This window comes from Varroa jacobsoni, unplaced genomic scaffold, assembly GCF_002532875.2.
Source record: "Varroa jacobsoni isolate VJ856 unplaced genomic scaffold, vjacob_1.0 contig00491, whole genome shotgun sequence".
NCBI lineage: Eukaryota > Metazoa > Arthropoda > Arachnida > Mesostigmata > Varroidae > Varroa > Varroa jacobsoni.
Window position 1 is genome coordinate 99,620 of NW_019214475.1, and position 27,857 is coordinate 127,476.

Here is a 27,857-nt window from a genome sequence, read left to right on the forward strand (position 1 = left end):
TAGCAATAAGGTGAATTGTAAAACGGTAGGAGACAGTCTAACAGGAGAAGACGCATTTCGTCGAAAAAATGAAATACCCTTATTGGGATCGTTTATTTGTAATAAGTAAATGTCAATAGAAATTGCACTTCGCAAAGTTTCACTACCTCGTGGTGCCTGCCAACTTGAGATCAGCCTGATGGTCTAACTCCGTTGTTGACCTATGACAAATTAAGGCGAACAGAACCCGCGTCGAAAGTCAACCTGAGTTATGCCAAGTCTGAATTATGTTAAAATTTTCGTATGCCAAACAGCTATGACATAATGGGTTTTTTAGGTTTTGTTTTTTTAATTTGAAACTTTCGAAAATATTCGTTAGTAAAAATTACTATGCTGTTACTGTTTCGCTTTTAAATAACGTTAGAAGATTATTAAGATAATTATTTTACCTACTAGAAAAGTAAAATAGGGGAAAAAACTTGTGTCACTATGCGTTGTTTTCACATGGCTTAAGCGTGGAAAGAGCTTTATGATGTAGGTATAATAAGACCGTAGGTAAATGTGTGTCACGGTAATTATGGCTAAATATTGGTAAAAAATGTTAATCTAATCGAAAAATATGAATTTAAATATTCTTCGTGAATATTTTACTTTGGCAGGGCAATAAACATACCGTTAATATTTACATTTTACTTATTAATTTTATATCTTTCCGATTTATATCTAATTACTGTTTTTGTTTTTATTTGATATCTCGTAAAAAAAATATATACCAGTTAGTTGCCGCTCAGTGTACGTATGATATGACTAGAGCTACGTGCGTGCCGTAATGAATCAATAATTGCATATTTTTATATGATCTTTTCACGACCTGAAAGAAGTGGTAAAAACTGGCGGTCTTTGGATTTTATTTATCGTTTTCAGTACTTCAATATGAAAATTCATCGAAAATCTATCGCTTCTAAGCATCTGCCATATTCCGGTCTCTTATATCCGATCTTGTGGCCGTATTTTCAGTACACGCTGTGTGAGTTTAGAAAATGTAAGCTCATGTTAAAATAATGCAGAACAGTGAATTATGCTATAGTATAGCGTAGTTTCTATTTTTTTATCATCAAAACCAATAATTTACTAATACCTACATGTCTGAGCGATATCTTACATTTGTACCAGCCGTAAGCTTCTATAGCGTCTGTGCAAACGAAATTTCTCATACGAACTTGAATAAATCCGAATGACCTGTCCAGCTGTGACAGAAGTACGCTACAGAGATCAGACCGACTCTAATTGTTTGTAGTTGTATTTTGTTATGTTGGCTTTACCTCTACTAATTATACGATAGTGAAATATATAAAATAACTTCGTGAATAGTATTCAACATATTAGTAATATATGACGATGATACTGTTCCAACATAATACACAATATGGATGAAGAAAAAATCATTTTTAACATAATTATACCTTCCCCCCTCTATATCTGTATCGTTGGGTATGGGCGGGCATTACGGAACAATCCTGTTAGTACGCCTCAAGCACTAGGGCCGCTTTCATAGCTTACTACTTAATTGCCAATAAATATAGTATTGTCTACTATTTATAACGCTTATAATAAATCGCGGTATTAACAATGATCCGATAATACACATCTATCATGTAGGTCTATCTGAGGCCATTGGTTTAAGCGAGGATCCATCATTGATTTTTTGCCTCGTTGGTTGAGTAATTACGATGACGATCAGGCCTCGTTATTTTTAGAAGAATTATTATCATTATTATTGTTCCTGCATTAACTGAGATACTCGCCATGCTTGAATCGTTCTCTTCAACAAATACCATTGCTTGTCCTGGCAAGGACTTGTGATTAGCTGAAGGAGATTGCTTAGCAGGGACAACATCGCATTCAAGCTGATGCCGTATATCGAACAATTCGAACATACGTCATTTTTGGCTTAGTGATAAGTTGTCATTGAGTACATGCACAGTAAATATTGATTTTTTTTTCCGTTTTAAGACGTATCCACATTACGGCCTGTCTATCGCTAATGAATACGCGTGCTCTGTATAGCACCTGTATGTATACTCTATTTACAATGTGTTCTCCTTGTGGCGGTACAGCGGTAATGTGCTGATCTACTAAACTCAGGTACGTGTAGTAAGGGCACGTGCGGTAATTTTGGTTCGAAGTCAGGTGAGTACAACCTTCGTTTAGCTTTGGGAGCCAGCCGTTCGTACCGGACGTAAATCTAAAAAATATTTAATTCTTTACTTTGCTTTACATTGAATGCTACATTGAGTAGCGTTGTACGGTAAACAATGACAAGCAGGTAAGGAACCTGAGGCCAATCAGACTGTGGTGCAAAAATGACGCCCCAGCACGAATTCAGTCACACTATGCCGCATCATGCTCGCCACTCAGGATATTAGCACGCATCTGAGACAACTCCGAATAAATAGGTTAGTTTTTAAGCTTTTTCGAAAATAACAAGGTCATGCATACTATTCATTCTGCTACACATATTTTACTATATATTTGTCATGTGAACAAATCCTGTAAATGTGCCTTAAACAAATTTCATAGGAAATTCAAAAGAAGGAGGTTTAAAACGGCCGGCCACGATGCAGGCTTTCTTCGGCGTCGTGCCGTAGTCACAACGAATGAAATAAATCTACATTCTTCTGTAAATACTTAAACTGCAGATCGTGCTTTTCTTCCCATACGAAAGTAACTAGCTGTTCTAAATAACAAGCATCTGCTATGCTATAATGTATATAGGCAATCATTATATGAACGATATTACACAAGTATAAAACTGGCAAAAGATACCCCCGCAAGGTGGCTCGTGGGGGCGAACTATGAGGGGGCTAAAAATATGAAAAGAAAAACGTGCAGACGAGCAGTTCCACCAACAACTGATGCCAGCTTATTAGCGCTGAAAAAAGCTGCTGGATAGAAGATGGGTCTTAAGTGTCGGAAGCAAATACATAATTACAATTAGTACCATTATTACTATGGCTAGCACTCTGAGACGAAAGAAGATCATTCCTGCTCCGTAAAAGGAGCTATTCGAGTCTCAAAATACAAAGAAAGCAACACAATAGAGCAACGCAGAAGATTGTCACCTTTTGCCTGATGCCATATGAACTAGCATATCCGTTTCCTTCATTTTTACCCAATATCCCTCCCCGGCCACCCAGCCAAAATCCGAGTCGTAATGGAGTTGCCAGGTCTAAGCATAAATAGATCTCTTTTCGAACATCGGTAACCGATCGTAAACAAATCGCTGCAATTTGGAAATTCGGCTGATGCTCGCGCGTGAGGTCAGAGCGCTGCTCGACACTATCGACAAACAATACGTATGGAGGTGCCACAATTAACAGTAATTCGTGTAAAGCATCGACCCCGATCATTATTACCGCGGTGTATTCGGTGCAACGAGGTCTTGCAACTTTCTAAAAGCTATAAAAATCTATGTAAAGCTGCGCGTGGCACTAACCACTAGATCCTGTGTTTGAGCGTCTGTAAGCGTTTGTCTTAGTCGCCGTCGTTTTTAGCTTCCATTGCCGTTGTTATTGATGATAGACATAGAGCGGCTGACGTCCGTAACTTACCGGCCCAGGACCGTATTCCCGCATTAAATTGTGTCCAGTGAGCTTTTGGGTCGCCCTCTTTCGACTACCTAGTGAAGGAACGAGGCGCTCGAGCCAAATTGACGGCAGTAGCATCAGTACTGGGTAATTCAGCCAACGCAAACGAAGCTTAGGCTTCTCCTGCTGCCGCGAGTGAAGACGCCATCAGTCTCAAGGCGTGCTTGCGAAAAGTGCCAGTTCGACAATAGAACAACCTGCCTGCCTGCACCGAAGTTTCCGCCTTATCGCATCACTTGAAAGTGAAATTGCGGAAATGGCATTCGGTCCAAACCTCAGAACCCGTTAGAATCGCTGGAAGTGCCACAGGAGTTACGTGCTTGGTGCTTTCCTCATTTCTTTGGCGTATCTTGCCTCGCCCGCCTGCCTTATCATCCTCTTTTTACACAACAACAATAACAGCAACTATTGCGACTACGACTCTGTTCTCAAAAATAGAAGGTACACAACATACGCCGATATCCCAAAGGTCTGAAGAGGTCTCCTAGGCCGGCTACGTTGTACTTTTTGCTGCTGTTGTAGTAGCCTTATTGATTGACGCTTAGCAGAATACGTAGAAAGCGCGCTATCGCTGACAAAGCAGTAGAGTGAGACTAAGTGAAGCGCGCGGGGCATTTTACGAAGAGATACAAAGATCTCGTCGGCGGTGGAGGAGTTACGTGGCCTGCACCCGCGCCCCCTTGACACCGTCTTTATCCCTCTACCGCGAACGAAAGCGTGAATCTTTCAATCCTTGGCAAGAAATGAGATTCTCTCAAAGCGTTAACGAGAGAGCTGGAAAGATTCACTTCTTTATTGTGACTTTACCCCTGCGCAACTACCGCCAGCCATAGCGTTCGCGCACCAAGACGCTTCAGTTAGTTTAGACGCTGATTTGCCTTCCTCTTTTCCATCCATGTGCAACACTTGCCATCCCGTGTGTTTCATGCCGTCGCTGTTGTTGATATTGTTATCGTCGATCCGGCTGTTGCCAATAGTACTGTTTATTCTCTTGAGCCTCACTTAGTCTTCGGTGCAGCTGTAGCCTCGGTTTGAAGTAGTCGTTGTCGCCGTCATCATCGTCGACACGCCATAGCCACCGCCACTCGGTCGCGGCGAAGATCCAATCACTCTTCAGCTGCGATGAGCATTTCATACTGCTCCTTTGCATATTGGTTCCAGGCGGCTTTGCCATCCTGCAATGAAATATCAGGTCAATGAAAACGTTGACATTGAGCGGCAGATTGTAATAACAGTAACAATCAATCATAGAAATCGAGAAGCTCGATCGAATCTATCCAATAAGGATCATATGCATATAACACTGGTGGTAGGGGTTTCCCGAAAAGGTTGTATAAGATCAGCGTCAGCAATATAGTCTAATATGTACAGCCAATTGCTACATTGTGGGGCAATATATATATATATATATATGTACATGTGAAGATTCGAAGATGGACTTGTTTTAAGAATAGTCGTTATTGACTAGGTTATTTCTCATCATATAGCCATAGTCGAATCACTAGACACCACCTCTCACTTCTTCGCTAAGAAACATCAAGTATATAGTCGTTATTGTGAAAATATGACGTGTGACTACGTCGGCTACGTAGCAGGGTGAAATTAAAGTAACGGCTCTTATAGCAGTGGAAATAAAATTGCCCCTTTCTGAAATATGGTAGGAAAAACTTACCAACGATCTAAGCATAAACGTTAGTAAAATACATGAAGTACACTGTTTCTAATGTACAATAATCATCACTTTAGATGCCTCATTTAAACTATTTGTTGATGATTTAACACTAAAAAGAAGAAAAAGGTCGTTTTTACAATATATCTTCGTGTCTAATAATGCTTCCGCACATTGGCAACACCAAGAAAAACCTAAACAGATACGGAAATGTATAAATTGGGTGTCAAATCACGATGTTCTCCCTATTGTCCAGTGACTATGAGAGCCAATATTTACGAATCGTTCAGCCCACGTTATTACGTAATAGTTTCAAGTCAAAATAGTCTTTACTATGAATAGGTATATACTAAAGTTTCTGTTCGTTGACCAGAAAAAAATATTCCCAAAGTGTCTGTAAACGATTACTCCGGTCGGCAGCGTGTAGCATTTGCCAGCTGCTCTAAGGATATCAGCAATATTAGGGTAGCTGAAAGTTTTTAATTTAAGTACCAAGTCGCCTATTCGCCATCTATCGGAAGTGACTGCAACTTATTTCACATGAGTGCATTGTAGTAGTCGTCAAACCCGCTTGTTGAGGGGTAGTTATTCCAATAGAAGATGTTAGCTCGTCAGAGTGTCTGCTACCTGATTACCGTTTTATGGAAAGGGGATATCAACTATAGAAATTGTTAAACATGAATGTCAAAATCAAACAAAAGACATTTAGACGTACCATAATTTTTTTTTCTACTTTAAAATATGCTGTGCTTATTTAGTTGTTGATATTTTTAAATGGCTTTTTTATACTTATAGTCAGATCATTTTTCAACCTGGGCTATAGGTAATTTATTTTCAGAGAAGTTGGGTTGGTGGCTGATTGAAACTCCAGTAGATAGCTTATTCTCTATGAACTTACCGAAATATTCGGCTTTTTGGTCCTACCCTTGTTTGCTTAGTATGCTTGGCCAAATTTACGCTAACAACAAAAACACGTACTAACCATGCTAGCTGATATACGTATTTTTAAAATGAAAAGAAGAACCTTTCTTCCTCGTGGGACAGGTCTCGTTAGGACACTCGCTGGTAATTATTCTACGATTCTTCAGTTTTGCTTTTATTATTATCAGTTAATTTGGTCAACCTAATGGTTTAATAATTTGAATAAATAATTTTTGCTCGTGATTATTTAACAGCGGTTGTTCTATTTTAAATTTGTATATTATATATCTTACTTAGATAAGGTCTTTTCAGGTCCTATAGGAATTAGAGTAAGCCTTTGGTCCCTTATTGAATGAACAAGGTAAACCAGCCATTTTTAAAGCAGTTCCAGCTTCTGTTATGCAATTTTGAACTAGCATAACGCTAAAGCAAAAGAAGGCCTCCACAAAATAGTCCTTTTGTTACAGCAGCAGATAGCCAAAAGGCCTCCTGTTAGCCCATATGAAGTTTATCAGATTTGCCTAATTGCTGCGAAATGTGACTTCAGGTTGATGAGGGGAACGTGATGTAACAAAGGCCTGGAAAAATGTAAATAACGTATGGTTTACAACGTGACGCGGGGTCGACCGGCCAAACGAGCGGCCATCTACTAAATGTTTCTGCCGTGTATGGTCGCTGGCTACGAGCTAAGAAAAAGCCGTTAACTCTTGGTGACCAGGCAAACTACCGCACAAAGCGTCCCTCAAGAGTCTGCATACTGCTACTGCGATTGACGGTATATAGCTGAGATACTTTACGCATGCCGTAAATTTAAATAAACAATCGGACGGAGCTGTTTCTGTTCTTGCTGCTGGCATATAGCCACAGCGTTATTTATTCACAAGCAAATTCACTCGGGTGCAAAAAAAAGCCCAGATTCAAGCGAGCGACGTACCGCTTAGATATGCAAGGGGAAACATAGCATATTTTCGCTTGCTTTTCTTTAAATAACCGCGCAAATTTATACAAGGCTGCGCAATCGGTTGATAGGTGCACAATTCAACACGAAACATTAATACTACCACTAAAGCTGAATCTCCAGTCCCTCTGTATAACCGTTATACTCTCTATCAACTAACAACTAGAATGGCAGAGTAAAGGTATCTTGTGTTCGTGTACCGTATACCAAGTCGGCGACTTTACTAAACGCCTGCTCTCTGATTCTACTCTTTATAAATAATTACCTGGGCTAACCTGAATTTTCGACATACACAAGGGCAAAAAATATGGAATTTTAGGGGTTTTTACACCTATTTATTTTTGAGATAGCCGTGAAAACGGCCAGAAGTACGTTTAAAATTTTACATTGGGTAACGTTGCACCAGAAAGCCCATGTCTGATAAAAATAACTTATTCTGGATTATTTACGATATCGATGAAGAGAATTCATAGCGGCTGATAGAGGACGCATGTATCGTTATTGCCATCCAATACCATTTAGTGGAAATGAAGTACATGTCCGATCCAGGAAACGTGCCATTTGCCCTTGGCTTTTACTTGCTAGGACATGTCACTATTCAGACTGATGCTGCGTCGGCACTACAACCTTAGCTGGGCCTACTTACATTGATGATGATTATTGTGACCAATTTATATCTGTGGAACAAAGACTGAGGATTTGTTTTACGTACTTTTTAGTACAGTTATTGATGTGAGATAACCAATCAATTTTAAAGGTTTGATAGAACAATTCTTAGGTGTGTATAGTATTTACTCACCATCGGTCCTGAGCTAAATGGATCGGTTTGTTCATGTTCTAGGTATTTCTCGAGATTAAAGAACGTATCGAAAAAGACACCGACCTGTAAAAAAAATATGTTTGCTAAGTTACGCTTTCGGTCAATTCCGGCATTAAATGTAAATAACACACACACGGGGTTGCATGAATCCATTGATGACTAACCTAAAAATGTCTCCTATTATCCACGGTAGTCTCTTCGTCACTGAAACTAACTTCTTTATGCTTATGAAGTTTGTTTATTCGAAGTCGAAGGTGACTAATACCCTGATTAATTGCGTAATAAGATAAAGCTAGTCCCATATAAGTTCTTACCGCTTGCGATCGTTTTAGGTCTCCTAAAGTGAGGAAGTTATCCTGCGAGGGTTTAATCATATCAACCATTTGGCAAAGTGCATCCTCAAAAGGCATTGCCTGGAGGCCAAGACACTCCATTCGTTGGGTTTGTTCTTGATAGAAGAATTCAAGCTCATACAGCGATAGGCGTCCATCGCCGTCCAAGTCCATGCATCTGGAAAGTATCCATAATAGATTATTTCAGTTTGCTCTTATATCTTTGTTTGGGAAGTTGACGCTTCTGAAAGGAGTTCATAGTAGACCAGACAAGCCTTCATTGCGCTGACATTCCCGATCCGTAAACTAAAGATGTCTGTGCACATAAGGGAAACAGTCAGGCGTATCGAAAGTCGAAATCAATAAAGTTGCTTATTAGTAGAAAATTGCTTTGAATCAGTCGTCGACCTACTAGTCAATCTATCCCAATCTGCAAGGACTCTATATGTTGACTCCATTTCTAACGGCATATTTAACAGCATAAGGCTTTTGGTAAAATATAAACACAATTGATAAGACATTCACACTTGCACTGGCCAAGGTTTACATCTGCGCAAAGCAACACGGTTTTGACATGTTATTTCTCATAGGTAGTTCTCATAGAAGCCTTTGATCTAAGTTGTTCTTAATACAATGTAAGTAAGCGCAGCAATAGTTATAATGAATTGAAACTGTAAGTTAATGCTATCATGATTTGGCCTCTTCAAAGAACGCTTAAAATGTCGATGCATGACCTCTAGTTTCCATCTAAACGCGGAAGTCTTTCAAACAAAGTAATCTAACAACGAAAACATTTTGCCTAATCAGTACCGTATGAACGGGCAACATTATTCGATAGGTATAGGGGAGCATATGGTTAAATGGGACAGGGGCTGCATGGGCTATATATATAGATTCTATACGTTTACTTAAAATTTGACTTGATTACCAATAAATTTTCAGACTTTTGAGATAATCTGAGACAGCTGAGCTTTGAATTTTCCTTGAATGATGAAAAATAAAAATAACCAGCTGTTTTTAGCACAGTTTCGAAGGCTGCATCTTCAACAACAAACTGAAAAAAAGGCTACGATCATTACATCGAATTGGATTACATAACTACCCTGGGGGTCTGTGGGCCGCTGCGTTTCGAGCATATGCAAAACCGGAGGACATCGATGCCAATTTTAAAGAAAAATTAAAGAATTTAGTGACTTCAAAGTACAGTTTAGGTTAGCAGGCACGCGTATATGTATACGCATGTCAAATTTAATATTTGTATAAGTAAATTTTTACTAAAATTTCGATTTTTATCACCCGAACGAATTGCTTCAGACAATAATTGCCGATACATTCGCGATATTCCGAATGCTGGTTTTGCATAACGCATTATTATAATACGATTTCTCCTCACTTTTCAAACACAATGGAACCCGTGGGTGTAACAGTAATTCGGTCATTCAAAACCCGACTCTATACCTCGCAGCATCATATTATATCGATCCGCGGTAACCGAATCATCCTCTGACCTGTCTACTTTGACTGTGCCTGATTGAAAACCATCGACCCCTCTACCCATAATCACATCCCCTTCTAGAAAAGGTATCCCTCTTCAGCTTTGTTGGACGGCTAAATTGTTGCAAGGGAATTAGCAGTCAACGACATTGGTACGTTCAACAGATATTTTCTCGAAAAGGAGTTAACAGTAGTAGGCCCGTTTGGGCCACATAATCGAATAGTCTTTAGCGTATATGCTGGTACAATATTTTTCTTTATCGTGTCCAACGAGGGCGCTAGATAAATATTGGCCCATATCGTCTCACCTCTTCAAGCTAGCATATGAACGTTATGTTGTTGCTAAATAATGCTACTTCAAGTAGGACAAAAAATATGAGTACAACAGAATTGAACTACTTCCTAAAACGAATATCTACATAAAATGTATATAATGAGCGCACCGTTCGGAAAGGATTATCGGCAACATCCTTCGGCCGTCTGACGATCGAACTTCCCACTATGTTGACTATGGTAGCCCATTCGGGTATGTTGTTTGAACGGACAGACTTCCGAAGGATGCCCTGACGGCGCCTCGATAAGCTTGGGTGAATGTTAATAGCGATTTTTACCCTCCAATTAACTGATAAGCCATGATGCCAACAGCTCTCTGTGCGTACTATTGGTAGTCCAAAGTGCGCGTTCTTCGTTCGCAACGATAGGGGAAGTGATCGCTGCGTCAGCTTTAGTTATAGCGGTAGAGAACCTTCAGTTTGAACTTATCGCAGAGAGGAGGACTCCGGAAGGAAATCGAAACTCGAGAGGTCTTTAGCGCGTTCGCTCTATCTGTCTCTCTCCTTTCACACAAGAGGTCTCATTGACAGAGTGTCTTCAGAACAGCATGTGTGCTCTCGGCATAGAGCCTGAGCAGCTCGCTGATGCCGTCCGTAGTTGAACAAATCCTGGGCAGCGAACGGCAAGCTTATTGGCCACCTACCAAGGAAGGCTGTTTGCGTACGCCCTGCGTAATCTCTCAGCCACGAGAAACGGTGAGACCGTCTCGCGTATCAATGGTTGTATATGCGCGTTCCGCAGGACATGGTTGTTGGCCAAGCAACAGATTCTCAATACGTTCCAACATAAATAAAACGACTTGAATTTAGAAACGATTATTTAGCTTACTAAATAACTAATTGAAATGAGATGTTCATGACACAAGTACGCGTCCACGTATCGAAATTTTACTATGAGCTTTGTCGAGATGGCCTAAATGAAAGTGAGATTATGGTGTCAGGGATATTTAGTCCATTCTGTATCTGTATAAAACACTCCGAGTATGCTAAATATGCGCCGAGTATTTATGTACCATATCGAGTGCAAAGTTTGTCTTGTTCGGGCGTGCACCACTCGGAGCAGACGCCACGTTCATGAGTTTCAGCTTGCTGGAAGAATATGCCATAGCAATCGTATAATGGCAATAACCGCCCAGGATACCAATTTCACGGATCCACCTTCTGTATTTATTAAACAGTCAAGTCTGATTCCATCGAAAGTAGCGATTGCATAATTGTGATTTATTTACATTTAATTCATCTATAAACACATATCCTTGTTCGTAAGTAGTTGACGATTTGACCCAGTTGCGGTCTTCAAAGGGACTATAGCGGATCCATCACCGTATTATATACAATTTTGATCGATATCATCAAAGGACTCATCACACCTGAGATGCATGTTATAGTTACGAAATCGGAGTCTCTGATTACCTACCTGAACCAGTACTCAACGGCTCTTGGATGCTTTTTATTCTCTTCAGCAAGAAGGAAGTAGACGAAATCTTCATATGACATCCGACCCCTTGCCTCTGGGTTGAATATTACCACGCCGGACGTAAATATCCGTTCTATGATTCGCGTCGATAAAGCCGCATTGTTGTGTTTGGCCATGTCGTTCTTATCTATCCACAGATCATGATCATCATCCAATTCCCAGAATTTACAATAAATCACATAAAAGTGCTCGTACGAGAAGTAGTCCGTTATCTGAAAAGGTATATGTGTCACATTGGGCAAATAAATGCTATTTAATTTTGTATTATGCTAAACATTGTTTAAAAATTTGTGCTATATAGAAGGATGTTGTAAGCGAGTATACGAGTAGTTGTCATATCGTGAATAGTCCAGTGCGTTTTTGCCTCTGCAAGGCAGTACTCGCTGCCTTTATAATAATCTCTGTCATTTATAATAATCGTTCTCATAATCTCGCAACTACTGCGTCCTAAATTTCAAAGTTCTGTTGCAAAATATCAACAACCGCCATTGGAGATGGCCTTAATTATTCTTGTGACCTACCAGCCACATGTTCAGTGATCAGTATAATACCCAAAGAAAAAAACAATCGTTGAGACCCTCAAGAATATGCCCGGCGCGCATAGGCTGCGTTCGAAATAACAACCTATCGAGCGACGACAGCAGAAGGCTGGCGTCGTCGAGCTAGAAACGACATGCGCCTTCGGCTGTTCGAGCGATAGCAGCAGGAAGAAGACCAACGCGAAATGGCGCTACTGGTAGTACTAGCTGCTTAATAAAACTTTTTTTTTCAGCTGTGTTACTTATATTTAGGATAAAGCTGATTAATTACGTTGATAGGATGTAAAATACTTATCGGCTAGCTCCCTAATGCAGTGAATCACGATACATCTCCTATGCGTGCTCGTATTCGACGACGGTTGGTTTAACATGTCTATTTGCTTCGCCGAAACGGATAGAGAGCCCCGTTGGGGTATTACGTCGCTCTGCCGGCTTACCGCTCTCCTTCGCAAGCTATTATTGTTCGATATCGTTAAGTCGACGTCGTTCGGGTGACGTAGAAGCATCAGATGTGCACGTACAATTTTACCATTGTCCATGTAGATATGGAAGCGCTAGTCTGTACCCCTCGCATTCTCTTACTATGCTAGTCTCTATCATGACTCTTCGTCTATTTATCTATAAAGGGGTAATTTTGACATTAACAACAGCCGGATGTCCGGGTGACTACAAGCGTGTTTAATTAACTGCTTGACATTTAGGCCTAACTGATAAAAGTTGTGAAAGGAGCTTCTTACGACCCTCATCGTACCCGTGCGTATCTCTAGTCGTCGTTAAGTTCTTGACGGTAGCTTCTGCGTACGACTATAAAAGCACTCTGGAAATACGCGTTCACAATTCAGAGTAATCATGTACAAGTGTTCGTCGTTACAAAGACGCCCATTAATAGACATTAAAGTATGTGTATTGTAAGCAAACCTTGTTTATATCGTCTTCTAACTCCAGCAGGCGTATAGTCTGCATCAAATTGCTACGACGAACTTCGTCTGCGTATAGTTTACTTGACCACGTGGCATTGATGTCGTAGTAAATTCGAGCTATCACAGTTGTCACGTATCTGGAATGCCAACGCCACACAAAAACACAGGTGTATTTATTACCTATAGAGAATGGTGCCTGTTTCAAAGATAGCCTTCATGGACCTCCATACTCTCCTAAGAACTCTAAAGAATATTCGCCCACGTCCATTATAGATTTAATGCGCGCATTATATATGCGTTGTAGCTAAGATGGCTGTATCGCATCAAGGTTATCACGTAGCCGATGAAAGAAGGAAATTTCCGGCACACCAACAGCGTTTCAATTAACAATTTGTAGTACCTCTTTCATCTACCTTTTTTCTAGTTAAGCAAATATGCATATGAAAATACGCGACGGGCACACGTAGGGCGAACCAACCAATCAGGGGGCAAGCGTGGTTGAGAGAAAACGATAGTTTGTGGAGTTGGACAACATCTGTCGTGTTTGGGTCAGTATCATCGGGAGATCGGCCCTCAGGGCATCAGGTTCCAAGAGCTCAAGGACGAAGAAACCGGTCTCGTTAGTGAATTACCCATGAGCGACGAGCTACGCGTTCCCGATGCGATCGGAAACACGAGGAATTCCTCTACTGTTGCCGCGACAGAGTAGGTAGTAGATTGGCCATTTCCTTGTCAGGAGGGGGAGAAAAGCGGAAACAGGTCATAAGGTGATTCTTCACCCCCTGGGAAGGCTTTTCCTGAGTAAGTTCTGGCTGGACACGAAAAGAAGCTTAGACTATAACGCACCCGCGATGAATGCGCACTCACACATATACAATGCATCGTGTGAATTTCCCGCGCTAAGTCATAAAACAGTTTCCGGCCGATTCTTCTAGGAACGAAGATCAGCCTAAGGGGTGAAGGGTGGGGGGCGGAGGGTACAGAAGGAACGTGGGACACTGTACATGACCAAAAATCGATAGCACAACTATTGAAGCATACGTTGTTTCCCGCTGGGTAATCTTGCTCAATCTGTAGTTGGCTGTGTCTAGTATTTTTAATTTAAGCCTTCTGTCACCTTCCCTCGAGTAAAAAACTATCTGCAAGTTTAGCCAGATTGTTTATTCACGTAGAATATAATCCTCAGCGCAAGTCAGATCTGCTGTCCGTAAATAAGCCTTTATTTAACACCAACAATAATTAAATAGTTTATAGGCAGGTCTTTCGTACACGTACCTATTTATTCGTGGATATAATTAGGTGAGAACGTACATAAAATACAAACCTGGAGTGGAATTCGGGAGCCTCGCGCAGGAAGTGCAGTCCAGGATGGTTTGCGATTACGTCTAATACCTGTCACAATAAACAAACTAGCAAGTTCGATGTCAAAGCAAACGAATCATCGTTCAAACAAAGTGGAGGGCAGCAAATTAGTAGAGCGAGAAAGCTGCCTACGTTCGAGGAGATGCAGCCAGATGTGAAAGGACTCGTGGCATCTTTTCTTACAGAGCATCAGCAGCGATCGCTTCTGTTCTTGGCCAGTCACCATAGAATCCTACCAGCTCAAGATGTGGTAATTTTAGAGGGAGCCTGACGGGCTATATTTGGTACACGTGGGATGGTCTACCAACAACGCTGTCAGGCAACAACGTTGTGAGCAACATAGCAAAACAAAACGTAGAGATAGAATAAAATGGCACAGAGAGATCTGGGCAAAGTTCAGAAGCCAGAGAGTGGGTAAGACATGAAAATAGGGGAAGAATTTCGATCGGTTTCTACCAATCACGATCGGACTTTTGTAGTCGCGTGTCTCTTTCTCCTTACATAATGTTGGCAAAAGTTAACGGAGCAGTCATACTCGCTGCAGAGTAGTCGGTGCCTTTAGCTATGCTGGTATGGACAAAATAAAGAAAACAACGCTAGATGTACAGTGCTGTTGTTATAACACGTAGGGAAACAAAGGGCCGAAAGCAAACCAAAACTCCAATGGCGCGTTCAGAGTTAGGTTAGTCAACTGGCCTTAGTAAAACTCTGTAGGAGCATCCTGGCAGGCGAGGTCGAATAGTCTACCTTATGTGAGAGCAGTTAAATAGATCGTCGTTGTAACCCTGCTAAGTTTTATCACAGATAATTATACTGACTCTAAAGGCGTCCTAATGGGATACAGGACATAAGGTTATGAAGTATTTTATCTTCGAAGTTACAATGAGAACAAGGATGTCTAATTAACAAAAAAACGTGGATGAATTGTTATTATACGAAGCACTAGTGTTCATGGCTTTATTTTGACTGAGCCGGCGTATATTTATATACTAGTTCTCGTTATGTGCTAAATTCTATTACTGCGGATGTATCGAAAACGAATAATTCTGATATAATAACAAAAAAGCGTTCACTCTTCTTCAGAACAGTTGAAGACAACGTTAGTATTGAAATAATTCCCGGGATAATTTACAGCCCTATTAAGACAGCTTCATTTCAAAATCTTTTTTTTTTTTGGCTTTCATTGTCATGAACCTACATGCACCATCCTATATTTGGCTTTGCTTATAAATATATTCTTCTAAAAATGACTTGTGACGACACACTTAAAATTTGAATTATAACTAGATGTATACGTGAGCTTAGAAACGCTTACAATTGGCTTGAAATCATCCGGCATCAGGTAGTTACGTTGACCGTTAGAAAGAATCTTGATGAACCACGATACTTCATCACGCCCGTTCAACATTATCCTGAAACAAAGCATCATCAAAAGCATAAACAAAAACAAAACCGTACGTAGGTAAAATAGCTCGCCAGGAAATTGTATTATGGAATTTTCCTTATATATATTCATACTTCTCTTATTAAACAATTGCTCAACTTCTATAGTTACTGTCATCTGTGCGTGTGATGAGGGCTTGATAAATATTAAATGTTTTTTTTTTGTCTATATATGCGTGTATTTATATTTACGCTGCGCATTTTTCTTGAAATGCTTCCAAAATGGTCGCCTAGTTTTTGAGATGACATGACGTCCTAATCAGTCTTGATAGTTAACGTAGCATGCCCAAACATTATAACTAACAACCAACAAATAGGAACTGAAACAGTGCCATCTCTGTATCACTCAACAGCCGTGAGTCACTGTTGGGTGTCACAAAACAGACCACGTGGGCTAAATAATTGTGCAGTTATTTATCGCTGAATAACTTACGATTTCCAATAATTGAGGAAGGTTTGTTGATGAAGGCCCCGATCAGTAATGGTGCCACCAGCTGCAATAAATAATGCCGTCTTCCAGTAAAACGGAAGATCGCACGCTTTGACAACAACTGAAAATTTGGCCACTGTACAATAGGCATCGCCAACAAGCTGGTACGCTTGCACGATTTTCTTCATCTGAAGATCAATCTCCCGTGGGTCACAAGGTTTACCTTCGGGGTGATAGAAGACCGGAATTTGCCGTGTTATACATTTCGACTGGATTGCCCGACGAAGAGTCTCACAATGATCTCTTCCAGGGACAGGTGGTGATACATGAGATGCGTCTTGCGGTACCTAGAAAAAGAAAAAAACGTACCGACGATAGCTAAATTACCTTTCTCTATAAAGCTCCTTAGAATCTGATCCAACCTTAGTTCACGAGTACGAAGAAGTAAGCTTACATCTAACATGTAGGGCATCAAAGCAGAGCCTGATCACCTTTGTGTAGTAAAACTTGTAGCTTACTAAATTAAGTGGGCCATTTTTTTAAATTGAGCCTTTCACTATTTCTGTTCACGGCTAATTTTAAGGAAGTCCAATAAATATGTCTTTATTCTATGAATTTGATAGATTTGGCAAAGCTCTTCGATATATTGCTATGCAACGAGTCGAGAGCAACGGTCTACTGTACAACGTTTTCAACGTGAGGTACCATCACTACTTTGACGATAGTTTACCACCACGCAGTATTTTTATCTAGCGCTTTTGCTACGGTCCACAGCAATGATGATAATAATAATAGACACAAGCTGTATAAATAAATAAATTTACTTTTCACAATAATAACGAGGGATTGACTGGAATAGGCATGGACAATAGGTATAGATCTTCACAACACAAATTCACCGAACACTCTTAGCCTAGTTGTTATATATTATATAATGCATATGCCATAAAGCCACTTTTTGTTCGTCTTTTTAGTTGTAAGAGGACGACGAACAGCAACAAAAGTAACGGCGTCCCTTAAGGGGGACCCTGTCGAGGATCTGAGCAGGTTATGCGACGATCAGAACGGTGACGTCCCTCGTGCAGATTGTTCTGTAGAGTTCTACCTCTAACATTGCTTTTCTAACGTCGTGATCATTGAGCGATGGAAGGACACAAAGTTTCTTATATTTTCCATTTTCTGCCTTGATATTAAGAGAGAGGAGCAAACCAGGACGCAATCGTCTCCTGAGGTAGGGTATAGCAATACCCACTATGCCTTCTCACGAATCTGGCGTCGGGGATCAGCTAGTTAAGGTTACAGTGGCGCCAGTAGCAGCAGTAGCTACCCAGAAACACAAGACGGCACACACAAAAATCTAAAGAATATGCCCAAGCGAGGCCAACAGAATCCGCCAGCAAAAGCTGCTCGAGAGCAAGCAGACGAATTGTTGATCGCCTGCCCCAGCATAGCGTTTCAGCGTCCTAAGCTATAGTGTCTAACAGTTTTGCGGTTCATATCGGACCAAACTGCTCTTTCTAATCAACCTACGTGATTCTTGTGCCTGTGATATGTAAAGGTGGATAAAGGTAGTCTGATTCCATTTAACGCTAGATGGGGTAATCTCCCGATGACTGTTGTTAACTAACACGGACACTGTACATTGAATAAAAAAAAAATGAACGCAAAAACTGCAGTACCGTGTAAACGTTCGTTGGAAGAAGGGGTACATGTATTCTTAATCATACGAATGTGTTAGATTTATTGAAGAAGGGTGCTCAGTTTCGCGCGTATGCTAGCTGGAATGAAAAATTATTCATACAGTCAACGTCTAATTATGTACAAGACAAGTGAATATATTAAGAAAATGTTTACGACCTTTTAATGAACCAGTATGCACAAGCTGACCGCGTACTATGTTCCGAATGCAGTCAGTAATATGACGTAAGGTCTCGATGCTCAGGGTACTGTTACCTTATCAGTTGGGAAACAAAGGCCCGAAACGCTCTAGAGACAACGAACATGGATCAACTTAACGTCTACTGAATCAGGTAGACATCTAGTATCTAAATTGCCATTTTACGCCCTGTCAAATGACGAGAAGGTATTCGTCTATCTTTTAGTAATACTTTAGCACTAATGGCTGCAGCAGTGTCCGCCGCGGAATTCTCATTATTTCTGCCTCCTCTATTTCTTTCGCAGAAATGTGTTAATAGTAGCAGATGTACATAGGGGTAAAACTCCGTTTTCGCACATCTACAAGGTTCATCTGTTCCCTTGTTTTTATCACTCCATCCCTCCAACGTACTCGAGCGAAATAACGTGAGTTTACGACGCTACCCATTACCGCGTCCACAGCGGTTGCAACTGTACCGGGAGGCAAGAAGCGGCTGTTTATCCTTCCTCTTTTCTCTCCTCTTCTCTTCTTTACTCTCTGTTCAACTCTGCTAGAGCGAAGCTAATCAACATCTCGACATTTCACATTCGGCAGCAGTGGTATAGGGCATTCTGCGGAGTTCCTTAAGTAACCCCCAGTTCAGGGCTTCCTAAGTCCCAAGGTTGGCAGCATCGCGTTCCCATTGAGGGCCATCTAATCCAGCTGGCCACAGGCCGGCGCACAGAACCGGCACGCCACCCGTCTGGCTCTTTTCTTCTCTGCTCTTTTGGGTGCTCCAACCAGACTGAAATTCCAATAGCTTTTCCAACCGGGCGGTGGTTGAGTGGGGCGAAAGTTGAGGTTCCAGCAGCATCGTAGTGTGGTTCAACCGCGATCCAAAGAATCGAAAGGAGAACTGCCGATATTTCTTTTTGACGAGCCATTTTCCTGAGTTGCGGCGATGATGGCGTTGTGGCAATTATCCCAAAACGTAAGGGCAGCAGCGGCACCACTTGGGCTACCCACAACACTAACAACGGTGGGAAAAAAATTAATGGCGGAAGTATTTGCGTGGCTCAATAGCTCCTCCTAAATATCCGTTCCCAGTCAGCGGCTCATCCTTTGATAGGGGAAAAAGGAGCAGATCCTTTTAGAGTTCTTCTCCTTGTCTTGCCGTATTTGGACCTTTGTTGCTTGTCCCTACTCTTCTCGTCATGCTTCCCGCTTACCCCTGCTTTCGCAGGAAGAGCAATGCTTCTTGACGTAACGGATCGAAGAGCAGCACACACGGCTGTTATGATTTTGAGCAATGAAAAGCAAGCAACGCTTGAGAAGCGCACCATCGGAGACTGAGACATAAAAAGTGTGGTCATTCAGGGAGAAAATGAACGAGCGTCAATGGGATTCCCGCTTTTGATTCGTGTGCTTACACGATCAGAAGTAACAGTCCATTTTGAATTTGACCGCATTTGGACAGAAATATTGATTTTGGAGTGGTTTTTGTTCCGAGACTAGGAAATTGTATGTTGTAGTAAGAACGTCTAAAGAGGACATCTCTAACTCGAAATATAGGGGAGATTCTTTGTATTTTCTAGATGTTCGAACATACCACTTTTCTGGCTTTCTAGTTCAACCCGGCTATTTTGACTACCGTGGATACTGCCCCAAGTCGATTTCACTAGTACTAGCGTTATTGCCATACGGGGGCTGAACAGCATATTGCGTACCAATATTTCCTTGGGAGGTGACTTCTGCGATCGAGCTTCCTCAAGTTGTTCCGGCATCTTCTCAAACAGTAAAATTCTGTCAGCGACAGAACCTTTGAGCATCTCCTTCGAACGACGCTGTTCCCGCAGCGTACCTAAAACACATGGAGCCGCATGGTACCAATAGTGCCGGTCAATTAATCAAGACCGATAATATAGACGTACACATACGCAGATGCACATCAGATGATAACACTTTGGGTGTATTTACATAAATTACAGAATATAGAAAATAGATTTATATTTGAATGACCCATGTTGAGTTTACAGTGCTAAACTGTTTCACTAGTAACAATATTTGTCAACCTATAGTAGTTTTTCATTTAGCTAGGCTCAGTAATAATTTATAGGCTTCTTTTTATGCCTACCAAATTCATACGTTTGAATACAGATGGAATCGAATCATTCCTGTGCTGCATTATCGTAGGACTCTGACGGCAGAAATAGGCCGATCAGTTAGAGCTTTGTCGATTGTCTCAACATCAGCACTAAATGTGAAATCTATTCAAAAGATGACTAACTAAATTTAAGAATTCACAGGTAAGACAGGTCTTTGCGCCTATAGGCTACTATAATTAGGTTTGATGTCCGATCAAAATAGAATCAAGTATGCAAAAGAAAATGATGAGGGTAGCAACTTTTAATTATAACCCTACTTTTTGCTAATTCTGAACCTATATTTTCCTAACTGCCAACTCAAGTAATTATCCTATTTCAAGGTGAAAGTTGTTCCACCTTCTCTATATATATTCTATATGTTCAACCATTATGACTCCTTCATATAGCACTCACCTTCTTTCTTGCGTTGATGGCTTTCTTCCACCTCTCTGCATTTCTGTTCGAAGATGTGCTTTCTGTCCTTAACGCTGACCCTAGCCGGATGGGCAGGGCCTTCCTGTGCGGCAGCCTGTGCCATCGCAAGTATCGCCAACGGTTTACGGGGGGGAGGTACACTGGAGCACACAAAGTGTTTTTAGGGATTTCATTAATAATCCTATGAAAAGACCTTAATTGTCGGATGAAATAAAATAGCTGTACGATTAAAAGCGAAAAAAAAAATAAAGCGATAAAAAAAAAATTTAGTACCTTGCTATTTTGAAAACCCAAGTGGAAATAATAAACCAGTTAACAACATGGGCCTCTATAAGACTAAGTCTGCAGGTGCACATATGTTAGTCTCAAATTCAACCTAAACAGTTTTTCGAAATGTATCTAGCTGAACTAGTTTTTCTTGTTCTGTAGGGCAACAACAAACTAAATGGTAGTATACATATTGATTACAAAAGGCCTCAGTCTGACATCACATGGATGGAGAAGTTCCTCCAATAAATGCCCTTTTTTTGTTCGTCTGCAAGGTTTAGTTCTTCTAGACCTTAGAAAAATTATCGTGTACGAAACACGATTTAACTAAGCATCTACTCCAATATACTATCTCTCAGAATACGGCACAATTGTGTTGTTGTATGAACTAAGGTCTCAGCCTCTCCCATTTCCACTTTCAACGCTTTCTCGAGGCAAAATTCTGCGTGGGTTGAGCCTTACCCATGGCCTTGTTGCGTGTGGTTTACCAATCAGTCAGAGTGACTTTGACTTTCAGCATACACACATATTGATTTTTTCAGTCGAACATTTTCTCCTATTCTCACGAATTTCCATACGATTTTCCATGCGGCGCCGTAAGCGTTGACTCTATTGCCCAGGACGACGCTATTCACTCAACAAAACTTCACTGTGGTTTTTCCTGACAATTACTGCCGCTATTACTAGAGCCATTATTATGGACAGGCGTGTATGTGAACATAATAAACATGAACTAAGACGACGAAAACGTATCGCGAAAGTGGGGGCTTCGATCAAAAGAGTTTTTGCTCGACGTAAATTTTCACCTATGTTTAGCATCTGCTTCTCCCATTGCTTGCTTCTTTTGTTACCTGATTGCGCGCCCCTCTTCTCTCAGTAGTAGTTCTTTAATCGACATTTCCGTCCGTCACTCGGGTCTTGTGTTGCCTCCGAGCTTCGCAGAACGCAATTCTTCATGAGAAAGTGACAGGACCGTCGTCGCTGGAGTGATCTCCTCCACCGAGACGTCATAAGCCCGATCATCTCAAGGATAAAATGTTTGCTTCCGTCTGATTTGCACTTTATTCCAGCAAAGTAAGATCGTAGTGATGTTAACAATACCGCCAGCAGCATTGTACCATCTCGACCAAGACCTTGGTGTCCCCCAATTTCAAATGTATCTCTTCTTTTTTTTTTTTTAATCTGTTCCGTGTTGACGACGACTGTTGTCGCCTTGACATCAAGTCACTACGTAACTATGTACGTATGTATGTATATGTAACTAAGTATGTTTTCCAGGAGAATCTACGTAGATATGGAGATCGTGCGGGAGGCTATCTGAGAACTGCTGTCGGTGATGCTAGCGATAGTGCAACAAGCTATGACACCGGTAGGGAATTTTAAGCAGATGGAATTTTAAGAGAACCTGAATTAGACAGCCACTTTAAGTTTATACGAAACTTTTCAGCTTATCTCGAGCTATTGTAATTCTACACAACTTCATTCGAGTGGGAAGATCTCTTGGCTTCACACATTTCTGCTGATGAATCTTACATCTTATTTAGTTTTTGTTTGAGGTATTATTCGTAGCGAAACGAGCTAGGTTTTCATAGCGTTGTGGGAATAAGGTTTTTTTTGTACAAAAAAAGCTAAAAGTTGCAAAAACGTGTGGGCCGTTAATTTACACTGTGATTAATCGGAAAGGAACCCCTACGCGATAAATTACTCTAACAAATATCCAGCAGTTTCCTAGCGCAGCTGATGAAGAGCCCGCTTTTTATTTGTATTACTCGTCTGTGCATTTGTGTTGTACGTTATGATATCTGATGAGATAGATAGGCATTTGCGCCTTGTAATGCAAACTTTTCTTCGACGGATGAACACACACACACCCCCGACGCGTTATACCCCTGACCATTTTGAATAATCGCACCCGTTTTGGGCTTCATCCTATTGGCGTTGTAGAAGTATTTACAGTTATATCTACACAATGGACGTTTCTGTTTATTATTACATCTTTTCTATTCAAGCCTAGTCGCGCCCCCTATTTACCACATCTTCTCATCGCGCCGTACCTTATGCCCCATGATGCAATCGCAGCCAGGGTCGGAACTCCGGTGCCAAATAAAATAGTTTGAACGGCTTTGTATTGCCTAGTTATTCCTCCGGGCACGGCAATGACGTTCTCCACTCGAGTCCGCATCAGCGGCACTTACGACTAATGCACGCTCCCCTCAGGCAAAAATGAACGCAACATACGAATACGCGGAAACTCTAACTAAAGTTAACCGGCGTAACGAAGTTAAATCCTTACCACCTCTCTTTTCCTACCTTTTCTAGTGGTAGGTCTCTTTTTCTTCTCAAAACAACTTAGCAGAACTTCGAAGAAGTAAAAGTTAAGATGAATAGTTCGCAGTTATCGAGTTGTATCACTTGCACACGTGGTTCCGTACTTCATGGCACTCCTACCACCATTATCTCAAATCTTCCTGTTTAATAGACCATAATTTTTTCTAGTTATTATGATTATTCAGGGATTGTACAAGGACCACGGGTAAGCGAAGTTGGCTGTTGCCAAACGGAATTTAGGATACATCACGTCGTTTTCTCTAACACTTATATTCGCTGGCCTTGTTTTCGCATAGCGTATTTATTTTTAGTTGAATTTAACGAAAAAAAAAATTGAAGCCTTACTTCAAAGTCAAGTTATGCTGATTTCGATCGAAATGCAAATGTTTTAGTTAAGTTATTCTGATTTTGCCCAAGTAGTGAAAAGTAAATGTATTATGTACAAAACACTGCCAGTAAAAACGTAAGGCATTTTTGTGGGTCAGAGCGACGTTTATTTATTATAAATAACATTGTACGTTAAGAAAAAGGACATATTTGAATCATGTGTGCAGGTCTCACTGTACGACTTTATTGGACTATGAAAGGGACTGCTTACATTGAAGGATTAATATTACGAATGGTAGAAATTTCAGATAATTTCACTTGTCTGTTATTAGATAATGTTATATCGGGGTTCGATTTTACACGAATCAAATCTGAACGTTTTTAATTCCGAATTTCATAACTCGTCTAATCCGCACCGACATTAACAGCCCTATAAACCTAGATATTAAAACAGCCTATATATAAAACAGATATAAAAAAAAAAAAATAAAAAATAAACGCTACAAAAACAGCTACGTTAAACGCTTGCGTATGTCGAAACCGATAGCCTGGTAACTGTAAATTAACAAGTTATCGGTAACAAGGTAATGAATCTTAGGTGTTTTTCAATTCTTGGATTCAGGTAAAACTCAAGTGAAAAAAAACTGTGTGGACGCCGGAGAACTTCGAAGAAGAGAATACAAATAACAAGAAACAATTATGAACCGACAAATGCATAATTCTCGTAGGTTTTAAGTTCTAGATAAATTGTATACAATACTCTTCTTTTAGTCACTATAACTTTCACCATGTATAAAGCTAAATAAAATTCGTTACGTTTGACTAATGTCAAAATTGTGTAAAGCGTTCTCCCACGCGCATCTATATATATATACATACACACACACACATATATATATATATATATATATATACATATATATATATACACACATATATATACACACACATATATATATATGTATAGGCAAGGATCTGTCGTTTAATAATATTGAGAACAAAACATTCTATTGCGATCATCGGCTTACGGCGTTCAATACAATTATATGCTATCATTTTAAATCTGGTAAAACTGTGAACGTCTGACGCATGTAAAAAAAGAATGGAAAAATAAATAGTATGAAATATTTTGTCAGCCAACATGAGTTTATAAAGTATGATGAAGTAAGAATACACGTTAGGGAATACTTGAACACTTGTGTGGTAGTATTCCTCGAAGAAGTGAAGTCATGTTATGATGAAGTTCGGTGGGCTTAAAGTCAAAAACCATGCACCACTAAATTATCATTAATCGCTAAGGTTGTCATCTATTGATCTGAAGGCAGTATCTACGATTTAAGATCTACGTAAGTTGTAAATAAAGAGATTGAGAATTGAGTGATTATACACTCTTATAGCGAAAGGCACAACAATATAAAAAAATACCTCTAAGTGAAGTGAACTAACTATAACGAAAAGTCGACATATGTATGAAATAGGCGTTATATATATACGAAATGAAACGAGAATCAAGGATACTTACTACGAACTCTGCCCACAGCTTGACTGAAAATGCAGATTGATCTGTTTGGGTGCCCGCAATTGGTAAACCTTCTTCTGATCGGAGCCGGTTTTGATGAGTGGCTGCGCATTGCTGGCCACGCCTGTGGGTGGTCCATCAGAACTGGTTGGAGGAATACCGGACCCACTTACGTGAGCTCCTGATAATGGCCTGTTGGTCGGACAGCCCAGAGGTACTCGCTTCTTATCGTCTCCTCGCAAGATCTGAATCAGTAGTAACGCGTCTACTAGTTAACTGACTGGCAAGGTCGTAAGCACGAAATACGACGATTGTATTTGATTATTCAACCATTATGTTTCAATTATGTTTTATGACATTTAAGCGGCAACCGTAGCAACGATGATCTTGATGTGTAACTATATACTCTTTTTGTTCTTCCTTGTCTCTTTTAAGATATCCAGTAGTTGAGAGAGGAACAGCCGGCCATATTTAGCTTACGCTGTATACGCTACGATATGAATTTGAACGCTGACATAACACTTTTGAATGTCTCCCAAAGCCTTTTCTAAGGTAGCTAGTTTTTCGTTGACAGTAGACATTATTCCATGTTGTTCAAACGGCTACATGCGCTTACACTACATTCTTGAACAATACGACTTAAAGTTTGTTATTGCATATGATCATTAGCATGTGAGACTGTACTATGTGTTTAGACTTTCATAATAACACAGAGCCAACCCAGGATCGAAAAACCAATGCCCCCCCCACCCCACCCCGAAAATCTAGTTCGTTGGTGCTACACTGGTGTTAGTTCCTGACGGCGCTAAAAAGACAACGCTAAAAGTGCCAGCTAAATTGTGGCAATTTTACGATTGTGCAAATCGCTTCCTGGTCGCACGTTGAACGGAGTGGCCGTGTAATATCTGACCGATCATTGGCATCGACTGCGTGTCTTGTACATTTGCATGCCTATGTACGTAGAAGGTCGAATATCATCGAGCACACCCAATCGGCCGTCCCACTGATTGACAGTACGCAGAACGCGGCCGGCGGCCCGCATGATAGATTGACCATGGACTTTAGTTAGTCATACCTATAGACGAAACGGCTCGGCTACAGGAGTCATCATCGCCGCCGCTGCTGAGTGCGCAGCAGCCTTCGGATAAAGAGGAAGACCTTTCTACCGCCCACCAGCGAAGTTCGCTGACGTGGGCCGACTAAACACCCAGCTCTCATACCGACATACACAATACAAAAGAAAGCTCTCCCCCACTATTAGAGCTACATATCTTTTGTGTAGGCACACGTGTATCTATGCCAATGTGTTTGTGTACCCGTTAATGCACTCAGAGACAAAGTTCTACAGGGACCTTCTGTCTCATATACATACAACGTGGCCCACTCGTTCGCAAAGACGGTGCGGGCTCTCGACTGCTCTCTACAATATTTTATGGCTTAAACGCCATTGTCGGCGCGTGAAAAAGAAGCTAACTATTATATATTCATAGTACATTAAACATAAAGCGCGTTACGCAGGCATGTGCGCATGTTGACATATTGGACACGCTAAACACGTTTGGGCAATATACCGCTCAGGAAGCACGTACATACTGCAGGAAACGAGAAACTTAACACGCAGTCAAGGAAGCAACTAGCTGCCATCCAGCTCACATACGCTGTGCATATAATTCTATATAATTGGTCACGAAGCAGCAAGCCATCGAGTTGTGGTTATGTTACTAGCGAAGACGACGACCGCGATTCTCTTTCTCATAAAAAAAAAGCCCTTAACAGCAGTTACCGCCACCGGTAATGACGTTATTGCTGCTATCATTGAAACCATTCTTCGTACGGCCGCAGTAGCAGCAGAAACAGCGAAGATGTTTAACGATGTCTCTACTGCCCTTTACTAAATAGACAGGTTTACTGTATGCTATACCCTTTCCTGACAGACTCGCCATACAACCTCAGGCTTTTTTGCCATCTATCTACCGCAGAATTCTTTCACTAACCCACCAATCGCCCATAGTTAGATGACCGTTACGCAACTACAATACTAACTCTTCAGCTACTTTTGCTCGGAAGTACTTACCTTATCTTGAGCAACGAATGTATGTACGAGACGTTCCAGGCAGGCATCGTCCTCGAGCAGTGCGGCAGGGTCGAGCATCCTCTGCAGCGATTTTTCAAGGTCGGCGCCTCCGACGCCAGGTGCCCCAACTGCTACTACACGACCTCCCGACCCCCCTGGCCCTGCGTCGGCCATGGCACACGCTGAGCCTTTGTGCACGACGCCACACTGCATCAAGCCGCAGCATCCGCCGCCTGGACAAAAATGTGAAACACGAATTGATTAATTTTCTTAGGTAACATTTCTGTTAGACATAGTGCAACAAACTGCGAGAGCGAGCAACTTTCGCTCGTTTATCTGCACATATATACTACCCCATCGGGAATGCCCAATGGTTAGCTTTTCAATCTCAAATTGGTGATGACATATAAAGTCAGTCACCAACCACGACCCAGGGCCTTCACCCGGGTTGGCATGCAAACGCGAACAATGAGTGGTTCAAAAGTTGATTAGGAGTCACGACAAAAAAAAAAAAAAAAAACGATGAACTAAAGGAAAAGGCTTCGAAGCTTGGTGACTCGACCTTCATCACGGACCTTACCTCGC

The 27,857-nt window shown here is 41.0% G+C and overlaps 1 protein-coding gene across 1 annotated transcript; it reads right to left on the reverse strand.

Annotated features, from left to right (window-relative positions):
• Positions 1 to 55: 55 nt before the first annotated feature.
• Positions 56 to 27,786, reverse strand: LOC111271289 (serine/threonine-protein phosphatase 2A regulatory subunit B'' subunit delta). Its single transcript, XM_022852016.2, has 12 exons — positions 27,273 to 27,786; positions 25,202 to 25,443; positions 20,737 to 20,897; positions 19,906 to 20,039; positions 16,327 to 16,670; positions 15,766 to 15,862; positions 14,413 to 14,480; positions 13,087 to 13,225; positions 11,570 to 11,841; positions 8,309 to 8,504; positions 7,974 to 8,057; positions 56 to 4,801 (listed from the first exon to the last, which is right to left on the reverse strand). Exons 1-12 carry the CDS (start codon positions 27,483 to 27,485, stop codon positions 4,733 to 4,735), a joined length of 2,019 nt encoding a protein of 672 aa, XP_022707751.1. The 5' UTR covers positions 27,486 to 27,786; the 3' UTR covers positions 56 to 4,732.
• Positions 27,787 to 27,857: the final 71 nt, after the last annotated feature.

Bases quoted from the DNA above. Each gene is read 5' to 3' on its own strand.
- LOC111271289 (XM_022852016.2), bottom strand. From the start codon at position 27,485: ATGCAGTGTGGCGTCGTGCACAAAGGCTCAGCGTGTGCCATGGCCGAC. The intron at 20,040-20,736 runs GTGAGTGCTATA...CATGTGTTTTAG, and splicing joins CCATCAACGCAAGAAAGAAG to GTACGCTGCGGGAACAGCGT. The intron at 8,058-8,308 runs GTAAGAACTTAT...TTTTTTTTACAG, and splicing joins ACCTAAAACGATCGCAAGCG to GTCGGTGTCTTTTTCGATAC.